Source organism: Zootermopsis nevadensis, unplaced genomic scaffold, assembly GCF_977971745.1.
Source record: "Zootermopsis nevadensis isolate Lab colony 2312 unplaced genomic scaffold, Znev_1.0 Znev_ptg000028l, whole genome shotgun sequence".
NCBI classification, from domain to species: Eukaryota; Metazoa; Arthropoda; class Insecta; order Blattodea; family Termopsidae; genus Zootermopsis; species Zootermopsis nevadensis.
Window position 1 is genome coordinate 15,367,697 of NW_028259160.1, and position 10,898 is coordinate 15,378,594.

General features: G+C 39.2%; 1 protein-coding gene across 1 annotated transcript; it reads left to right on the plus strand.

The window, feature by feature from the left end:
* The first annotated feature begins 7,187 nt into the window (after positions 1–7,187).
* LOC110826705 (ejaculatory bulb-specific protein 3) lies at positions 7,188–10,097 on the plus strand. Its single transcript, XM_022057581.2, has 2 exons — positions 7,188–7,418; positions 9,386–10,097. The coding sequence occupies exons 1-2, from the start codon at positions 7,223–7,225 to the stop codon at positions 9,559–9,561; spliced, it is 372 nt and encodes a 123-aa protein (XP_021913273.1). The 5' UTR covers positions 7,188–7,222; the 3' UTR covers positions 9,562–10,097.
* The last annotated feature ends 801 nt before the right edge of the window (positions 10,098–10,898 follow it).

The following is a 10,898-nucleotide window of genomic DNA, read 5'->3' on the forward strand; positions in this document are numbered from 1 at the left end:
AACATTTATACTCACCCACACATCACCGCCGTCCATGATAATTAGGCACATCCTATGTCAATATTTGTACAGGCTGAATGATCCTTTATTCAGTCCACGACTTTCGTAGCTCATCAAGGACGACCCGATACAAGATATTTCATCATTACTTGAAGAGAGACGAAGACAGGAGGACCATAACACGATAGTGCATGGAGCACACGTATTTCCTAAATGCCCCTCTTTCTAATTTGCATATCTTGTTGGGTTTCGTATTCATTTCTTGTACAAAGTAATCTACAAGGCCGTTATAACACTGCGTAAATTTTAAAAAATGTGTATCTTTTATTACAAAGTTGATAATATTAAATTTTAAACAACTGACTGGAAGACAAAATATTCTCAACTGCATGGTATAAAACAATTATTTTTTATTTATTTAGTGTTCTGTCTGACGACAGGTCCATATGAACAGGATCCTTCCATCCTTTTCTCGGACTGGGACCTGTTCATATACGTTCTTGGCAGGTGATCCAGAAGTGGTTTGCCATTGCCTTCTTCTGTGTGTGAATGGAGTAATTGTTTGGATGCCACGGAGGAAAACTCCGTGTTGCCTAGACCACGGCCTTGCCCAACACAAGTTATAAATTCGGGCACCGCCGGGAATCGAACTCGAGACCCCAGGATTACAAGGCCAGCGTTCTAACCGCTAGACCGCCATTTTGTGAATAAATTTTAATTTGTTACCATCATGTTCAAATATTTGAGTTTTGTGATTTTCCCTTTGCGATTTAACTCCGCGAAGAAAAATAGTTCTAGAGAAGGCAACAGTTACTTGGTCAGTCAAAACGATATATCCCACTTGTGTACCCAAATCAGAGATTCGTTAACATGACCACAAGAGCCCATCACTGGCTGCTATCCTGAGTCAGATGATTTAAGTCAACAACTTCCCATTTAACTAACTTCTTTAAAATGTATTTTAATATCATACTCCCAACTGCCTCTTTCCATCAGATTTTACAGCTAAAATTTTATACGTATTCCTTACCGATGTCATTCATGCTGCATGCATTACTCATCTCACACTCATTAACTCACTCGCCCTATCAAGACTCGACTGTTTAATTATTCTGAGTGTTGCAACACATTTCCTTCTGCAAGAATTATGACACTTGCCGTGCGCCTCATTAATATGCCTTCACTTGTCTGCTTGAGCAAAATGTTTATGATCTCTTTTACTTTCGCAGACGGGTAGGTAGAATATGTAACATTTATAGTCATGCTACTCAGTCACTTTAACAAGGACACCGACAAGTGACGTGTCTGAAGTTAGCAAGACTAAAAAAAGTATGGTTCCCGTCTGTAACTTCTGAGGAACATAAAGGTTCGAGCACTTCCATGTTTCTACTGGTAAATCAGATCCGTACTGTACGTACTACCTTTGTCCTGTAACGTTAAAGTGATAGCCGACGTCTGAAGCACAGTCTGTCCTGACTGCCTTGCCGCCGCCATAATCGGTTACCCTGATGGTGGAGGCAGCAAGGACCTCTGCAACGAAGGTCAACTTCTACCAGACTAGAATGCGGTACATCCCAGAAGACAGCCATCTTCGAATTGGGTTTGTCGTCGAACAAAACTTAAACAAGATAAATAACCATTCCGGATTCCATTCTACAGTTTGAAACGTACAAGCGGGGATTTGGTATGGCACGTTTCCATGGCAATGACGTTGAGGCATTTGTGTAGTTGCTGGAAAAATTCCCTTTGTAGCGAGTTTCCAGTAACTTCAACTCCGTGTCAGTAAAGACAGACGGAGCGACAAGTTTTACTAACGTTTATTTATTTATTTATTGTGAAATAAATACGAGTGAACTCATCCACCTCCAAAATCTCATCAGAATTAAGTGGTCAAGATAAAACTCTCGGCCTCAGCTTTGCCTCATTCTTGAGAACAGCTTTTACTAAATCTTAAAAGTACGGCATAAAAGAGCATAGTAAGTAAAGCTGTCCCACTATACGCCATGTAGGCGCTTGGTGAGAGACCTCGGTACTAGATGGGGTTCAATGGTCAGCGCCACACCCCGGCCGTTCTTTATCCCCGGGAAAGTACTCCAGTATCCATTGGATATAAGAGGCTGGGTGGGTCCCAGAACCAGTCTGGACGCAGAGGCTAGAGGAGAAACGCTCCCCCGTCGGGGATTGAACTCTCCGGTCGACGATTACGTCGCCAGTCATGGTCATTCGAAAGGCTCATGGCAGGCGACTTGGATACATATTTTTTTTATCTACAAACCTTTGTTAAACTGCATTAGCTGGTGATTTTACTGTGTTCTCATGTGAACATTACTTCAGAATATGAAATTTCAGACTATGTACAGACACCCCAACTCCACACTGACTGCAGACCGTGTATGCTGTTTCTTTTTTCTTAAAGAATTCGGTTTTACACTGTTTGGTTTAGTTTCAGTCTTGTGGTCTGATGAACCTGACATCTGCAGATCTCACAAAGAAGTGGTAGCGTTCAGCCAGGAGCTTCGGTGGCAAAAACTCGCTTCTCAGAGTCACCCATCTCCCTCAGGTTACACGCCGGTCGGAATCTGTACCTAGTCGTGTAGGGATTATTGTACCAAAATACGACCAATTTCTAGCTGTCCCACGATGCTTGAACAGAGAAAGAGCGAAGCTGTACCACTGCACGCATGACAATTGGAAATCCTTCATTAAAACGGACGTCTTACAAGCGAAATCTATAATTACATAAAATTGTATAAAAAGGAATATTTCTATAGGCGTGACCGTTTTAACCTTCAGCCCAAATGCACAGTACAACCAGTTTTACCACCATTTCGAAGCACACAAAACAAAACATAAGCTTAAAAATAAAATATAAAGAAAAACCATTAAAACCCTTTTCATGATGCCAAGTCAAGTCCGAATTTACGTGTACAAGATTATCTCAGAAACTCGTTAGCCAAAACGCATATAAATAACTCAGAATGTCCTAAAAATAAGTATAACATTATAATGTAAAATATTAACCTTGTTTTCCATCTCCACAATGCGGTCTGCTCTTAACAACGGAATCGCAATAACGTTCTCGATCATTCAGATATCCAAAATGGCGGAGGGTCGATTGAGTTTCGAGCAAATCAAATTCATTTTGAACTCAACACGAGTGGCATTTAGAATAATTCGAGATAAATCTAAGACGTACCTTACTATCAACGACATGCGTAACAGACGATCTGGTGGACCACACTCATCAACGAGAGAGGAGGATGCTTTTGCCAAGGCGTTACAGCAGTGCACATGATCACAGAAGAAATCATTACGACGACGTGTTAGCGAGATCGGGATTTCAAGTTGAAGACTGCAACCTTATTCTACGTACCAAGGAAATTTCGTGCAATAAAAGTGCAGGGTAAAATGGGTGAATATGCACAGTTTCTGTGCATGATTCTTTGGACAGATGAGACGACACTTAAGCTGAATGGTACAGTGAATCTGCATAAGTCCGTCTTCTGAAAAACCGAACGTTCATGATGACAAGGCAGTGAATTTGCAGGACAGTTCTTCTCTGAAGGGGCAGTAGTAACTGGTGCCATGAACCTCAACACGCTTCGAAACACCATTTTTCTCTCCGTTCGTTGGCTGTATGGAGATGAGGACTTGATTTTTTCCCTTGTTTCGTAATTAGAATGTGTGAATCAGAAGTTCCGGTCATGTCCCGGAACTTGTTTATCACACATTATATATATATATATATATATATAATCCATTATTTCAAAACTGCAGTAGCTCCATAATCCCCATTTAACGGCATCCTCCGTCAGTTCAAATCAGTTGCAACTAATCACGATTATATTTTTTGGTTCTTTCGTTCGCTCCGATTATCACAGAACTGTGTTCCCTTTCGATGTCGGCTTTGGTACGACAATCCAAGAATCCCTAATACAAATAACAACCGCTTAAATTTATTCTTGTGATTTTGAAATACTGCAATCAATTAACCTAATGGGGGAAATTGAATATTTTTTTAAAAAAAAATCACGATTTACTCCTAGTTTCAGTTCAACAGTTTTCAATTTCACACAAACTTGAGGGATGCCAAAAATTAAATTACAAGCAAATAATATTTCTTAACTATTACGCTTAGGTCTATAAAATTGGTAATTAATTATTGGCGATGTGTATATTTATAACCTCTTCAGAATCTCCAAGTGAATTACGTCAAACTATTCCAAATAAAACTATGTTATACAATTATTGCTACCGTTACGTCATCTTAAATTCCTCGAATCTGAGTTTTCAAAACAAATAAATGATGATTATTTCAGGGTGTGTGTTTGACGGCTGCAATTATCATGCCACAAAGTAAAAAACATCGATACGTAGTTGAACTACCAACACTTAGACTGGAGCTTTGCAACTGCAAAATGCATGTTATTCTAGGAACTGTGTAGCAAGGCTGGGGTTTATTTTACAACTTACTGTTTGTCGAAGAACAAAGTCCAAGGTACATTATTTCATCTCCTGTCCACATCCAAGTGCAGAAAAAAAATATATAAAAAATAATTACTCAACTGATATGAATAGAACTTTGAACTAAACTAATCTTTTTGCACACAAACTTAAGTTATATTCTACATAACTTGTATTAGTTTAGCTGCTCACTTTTACTTTTGTTTTAAAAGAAACACAATTTTCGCCTCACCCGGTAACGTTGTACAAACGCCATAAAATCCAATGCTGGCCGACAAAACGGCCAAGAGCTCTAATTGGTCATTCCTGTTGAAACTTCATTTAATTTTCCGCTACGAAAACCTACACAGTTTCAGGGAAATTTTTGAAAGAAGTGTATGACCATACTATTACATTTAAAGGAAATTCACATAATTTTGGTAAATTATGTAAATTTGTGTCCACATTTTTCTTATCCTGGAAGCAAGTTAAGAGCAGATTCAATGTATAACCACTTCCACCAACTTTGACGGTTCCATTACGACAGCAGGTCCACGTGGCGTCACGAAAGTTGAAGTCCACGATAAATTGCCAGATGAAGGTCAGAACCATTGACCCAACAACAGAACGTTTGTCTTTCATTTTGTACGAATATTTTACGTAACAAATCTAAACAGGATGTCAACTGTTTACATAAATAATTCCATGTGGCAAACATCTTGAGGAGCTTATAGTCCTCCGGCCGGACAAGAAATTCACCCAGCACTGGACTCCGTTCTAAGCCAGTTGAATTCAGTCCATACCCTCACACAATATTCCTTAAACATCAGTATCAACGTCATCCTTACAACGCAACGCTACGTCTTCCAAGGAATTTCGTCACGAGCGAATGTTGAAAAGAAAACTTAAATCAGTGGTTCTCAATCCGAGGGGCACCAAAGTGTTCTGTGCGACACGCGCACATTTTTGTAACTTTCTTTTGGGGTGGGGGGTATTCTCAGTACATCTCCCGCATCTCCTCCACCGGTCGGGAAAAATGTTGTCAAGACCGGCCCTGACAGCACGATGGTGGGGTGGGGGGGGGGGCCGTCTTTTTGATACCACCACGTGTCCTCATCTTCTTACAGCGGAAAAAATGGATTATTGAACGTGTACACATCTTTTTGGGGGCATCCTGCATGTTGTTTAGACGAAATTCGGAACACTCTGTATAAGAGTTCAAACCGTACCGCAAAGAAAACGCTGCATTTCACTATTACAAAGATCAGCTGGTTAACGCTGTTTAGGGGAATGGTTTCTGTAAAACCAGAGAATTGTACAAGGCAGTAACTGGTTGTAGATTTGTCCTTATCTCGCACTCAAACCGAAGCAAATACATCACGTTACGTGTCGTAGAGATTTATGTCTGCGCCGACTGGCTTGGTTGCATGTAGGACGTATCATACTGACTCACGCGTACAGATTCCAGGTTCGATATACGCGTATCCAACAACATAAATTATACCTGATATTAAAATATTGCTCCAGGAAAAAAAACAGTTTCAAAAATGGTGTTTCACTAATGTCTGATTGCGTAAATAAATAAATAACAGCGTGCTTGTAGCTTTTGAAATAAATGATCAAAAATCACAAAAACTGATCTGTTAACATTTCAACACCAAGGCCAGCGAGTCGAAAATGTGGTCGAATTTTTAAAAAAAACCGGTCCCTATGTTATCCGTCAGGGTCACCAAATTTTTACCACAAGGTTACTTCCTCCTCAAGGTCCACATCGGCCTCTGATTATGGAAACAACAAGCGCCTCTAAAACGTCGGCAAGTTTCAACGACAGTACACGGCGCAACATCCCAGAAGACAGTTATATGCTCACGTATTGCATTTACAATTTTATAAATATATTTATGAATTCTGTTCGTTTCCACTTACTTTTGTGCTGTAGATTTCAGTCTACGAGCGTAACTTTTAATAACTTCAGAATGCGGAATAGAAGTAGGTCCTTTGCTCAACATTTTCCACTCACTCACTCATTCTATGATCCAGGACATTCTCTTAAAAGTCGACTTCATATTCGCCCTATCAAAGAACAGCCCACTTTATTTACGAAACCCAAAGGTTCGTCACCGTGTTCACAAAATCCCGGCACCGGGGTCTACCCGATTATCCTGCTTGGTTGGGAAATATATTTTCCCGCACGATCGAAACCCCGGATAATACACAAAACTTAAAGAAAAACACACAAATGCAACAACTACATAAATGTATTTACATTCATACACTACTGAACTTTTTTAAAGATTTACTAGTAACATAAAGGAATTTATATAACATTTAATACAGTACCTACCAACTATTTTTTTAAAACGATTCCAAAGGATAGTACATAATAACGTTCTGTTGCCATAAATTTCAGATTTTAACAAGAATTTACTTGTCTTAGTTAACACAAATAAATTAATATCACTGTTGTCTCGTCCCTTTTTTTTTTCGAACGTTTTAACTTTCACTTCAAATTGTCTAAATTAATTTTTAATGTGCCTGAACCAGGCAGGCCCCGGTCAAATCCGCCCCCTGGAAAATCCGGTGTCTACTGTAATCCACTGACTCTCCTCTTCAATACTACTTTACTGAGTCTAGAAGTCGTGTAACACCCATAATGTTCTAATAACCTATAATATGTGAAAAGTGTTATGCAAACAAAACCACCCAGTCCACTGAACAACTGCTGGTGGCCTTCGTATAAATAGAGCGCCCGAGACACCGCAGATCAAAGGTATTCACGATGATCGCTGGGACTACTGTGACGCTCATCTGTCTGCTAGCTGCTCTCTGCGTCAGCGGGGACTCTTACCCCGAAGAATATGACAGGCTGGACATGGGAGACTTGTTAGGCGACAAGGAGAAGCTTGCCAAATTCAGCGCGTGTCTTCGAGACGAAGGATCCTCATCTTGTACCGAAAAGTCGGCCGGTTTGAAAGGTTAGTTTCTGTTTAAATCTACAGATAATACTGATTCTAATACGTATTTACATCTACAGTACCTTATAACGCACATACAATTCAGTTGCTGATATAAGTGTCGATTTTTAAACTAGAACCCAGTGTTAGGAATGTTAATAACGTACTATTACATATTAATATGCTATTAGATGGATTTTCATTACCAAAAAAATCACTCTTTACTATAGAACTTCAATTCCGATGTCTAGAAACACCAAAACTCAAAATCCGGTAAGTAGGATTTTAAATTTCTCATGGCGGTGAGTCCGAAGACGGCTGTCTCCTGGGTTGTAGTGCGTTTCAGATGTCCTTGCCGCCTCCATCGTCAGGGCGACATTTCACTACCCAGAACACATCCTTTTCTTTCAAATTCGTTGTTTATTAACGCACTTTACTTAAGTATTCTAGGAAGAGTAAACACATCACGTTTTTTTCATAAATTTGTAAAGACGACGAGGTCTGCTGACTGGAACGAAATTAGCATAAGTTGTCCAGAACATACCTAATCATATGTATAAAGAAATACGTTCATTTCTGTTTATTTATTAGACAGAATAATGTTTTCCGCTTTGATTAATAGAGACAGGTAACTTCGCTTGTAATTAAATCCATATATTATCGAACAGGACTCCCAGTTTTCTTAAATTACGGGTCGAACCTGCGGCCTCATGGATGATTGGATGTTGTGCTGCGACACGAGAGGTCACATGTAAACAGTTAATCTATAAAAATCAAAGACACGTTTCAGTCCCTGAAATTGCTGCAAGAAGGCACTGAAAAGACGCGGTCTTCCGTCTCACAAGATGTCATCCATGGACCAATGGAAAACACAGGTTCGAGTAGTCACTTAAATAAATACGAACCCTGTCCAACATCAAATGCGGTAAGAACGTGACTGAATTACAAATAAAATACCACTTTTTAAGATTCAAACGGTAAAATGTCTTTCGATTAAGCGGATACAGACCTGAAGTTTCTCGATTTTCTTACAAACGGATCGTAGCACAAAACATTTAACTATCGAAACAACTATCGATATGGCGAATATTTTAAGAAATAAGAATTCGATTCTGAGTCTAGCTTTACAAACAAGAGATCTGCATCACCAATAACGGGGCTGTTTCTCATTCTGTTAAAATACATGGTTCCTTCCTGGAAGACAGTCACCTATTACAAGTCCACACAGCGTTGCCACCCAGCAGATCACGATCTACATTGATCTACGATCTGTGTCGCACAACGTGATATAGATCAGTAGTATTCAACCTTTTTTGTTCGCGTACCCCCATATATAATTTCTCTTCAACTTTGTACCCCCCAAAGTTGTTGGTGTATAATTCAAGTTATACATAGTATATAATCTAAATCTAAAATAAATTAAATACATTAAATTACTGATTATTTATTATTTATCATAAAATAATATATATATGTGTGTGTGTAAGATTTGAGGTTTTCACAGCGGTGAGTATGAAGATTTCTGTCTTCTGAGTTGTTGCGCTGTATATTCATCGCCGATGATGGAGGCAGTATGACCTCTGAAACGTTGGTTAACATCGACCAGACTACACGGCGCAACAACCCAGAAGACAGAAATCTTCATACTCTGATGATGGAGGCAGTATGACCTGTGAAACGTTGGTAAACATCGACCAGACTACACAGCGCAATAACCCAGAAGACAGAATTCTTAATATTTTTTTTAAATTTCACGTACCCCCTAAGATGTATTCGCGTAATCCAGGTTGAATACCACTGATACAGAGCACCGAAGTTCTGAAAACTGCATCACAGAACCTATTACATCAGAACTTTCGCCATGAGAAAAATATTCACTTATCGACAAGAAAATCAAATCGACCACAATCTTCTTTCGAGTAAGTGCTACCTGATATAACACATCTCTGTGTGTCTAATTAATTTTTGTTTTGTTTTGGTTTTCACAGCATTTCTTCTGGATGCTTTAAAAACTAAGTGCAGTAAATGCACTGAATCACAAAAGGGCCACGTCAAGAGAGCAGCAATCTTTTTCTCTGAAAACCGACCCGACGACTGGAAGATAATTATTCATAAATTACAACTTAACGAGACACAAGCAGCGGAATTGATTAAGTCCTTTTAAGAATCATAAGTGACCACGCATGGACAACTACGATGACGAATCTGAGGCTTTAATTTCTCATTAGTTTCGATGTTGGTGTTCTCAAATGTCGACATGTGACATGTCATTTTTATTGTTCACTGGCGTAGAATTAGTAGCTGGCAGGTGGTGGGACATTTCACTTCCCTTCACGAGTCTTCAGAAATAAAACAAACCCAGAGGAGAAGTACCACGGAAAGCGTCGAGAGATACAGGATGGTTAACAATTAAGTTACCACAACAGCACGTAACGTAAACGTACTCTGTCAAATTACAAACTTTGTACTTGTAATCCATTATATCGTTACTATTTGACACCAACTGGTTCCACAATCTTGTACCATGATCCTTCTCATGAGTTACAGTGTAGAGTTTCTAAAACAGATACAAAAAAATACGAACTTGTAAATTTCCAAAACTCGATTTGTTCCTCGCTTGTGCTTCGGGCGAAGTTTGTCAGGGCCTGTCTTTATAATTTGTGGTGTACCTCTCGTAAAATAAACGAATGTCAAACTGTGTTCTTCTGTTTTAGGAATAATCTGGTTCTTTAGAACCCATACAATGTGGCTATTCGAAATTCATTCAGAAATTTATTAAGCGAGCAGAAACCTTTCCAATCTCCACTTGTCACACCTTCAAAATGTTGCAATGTTCATTTTAAAAAACGTGTAAAGGTAAAATTGCCTGTAACTGTCTCCTGTCATGGAAGTCTTTCCTTTAGATGCCACCATTGTCTACGTAAAATATATATAAAGTTAGAAAATAAAAGGATATTCTGGAATCACTAAAAAGGGTGACTCACGCCCACTTGATCGTCGTAGTCTCTTCAGCAGAGACAGTGAAGTGACATGTTTAACATCGCTACTCCATTTACGGATGTACCACGATAGAACAACAACCTATCGCCCGGGTTCTGTGTTCAGAAGATCAGGAAAGAGCGATTAGCTTTATACAAAATGCGTTATAAAACATTTCCTTTCTTTTTTGCCTGAAGATGGAGACAACGTGTCGAAAGCCTTTTAATGCGGACTGTGGTCACTGTCTGAAGAAAACACTGACACGAATTTCGCATTATAACAGAACATTAATGACCTCTTATCCCTAATATCTACAGAATAATTAAGATCCTTGGATCTTTCCTTAAGCAGATGACTTTTATCGACGTTTCAGAGATCCCTACCGCCTACAAATCGCCACACCCGAGAAGGCAGCCATCTTCAGACTCACGGCCCTGAGAACCTGAAATCTCAAACTCGTGATACAATTATCCAGATTTAGTGTCTAATAACGAAGTCAATATATTCAATTTATGTTGAGTG

Bases quoted from the DNA above. Each gene is read 5' to 3' on its own strand.
- LOC110826705 (XM_022057581.2), top strand. From the start codon at position 7,223: ATGATCGCTGGGACTACTGTGACGCTCATCTGTCTGCTAGCTGCTCTC. The intron at 7,419-9,385 runs GTTAGTTTCTGT...TGGTTTTCACAG, and splicing joins AAAGTCGGCCGGTTTGAAAG to CATTTCTTCTGGATGCTTTA.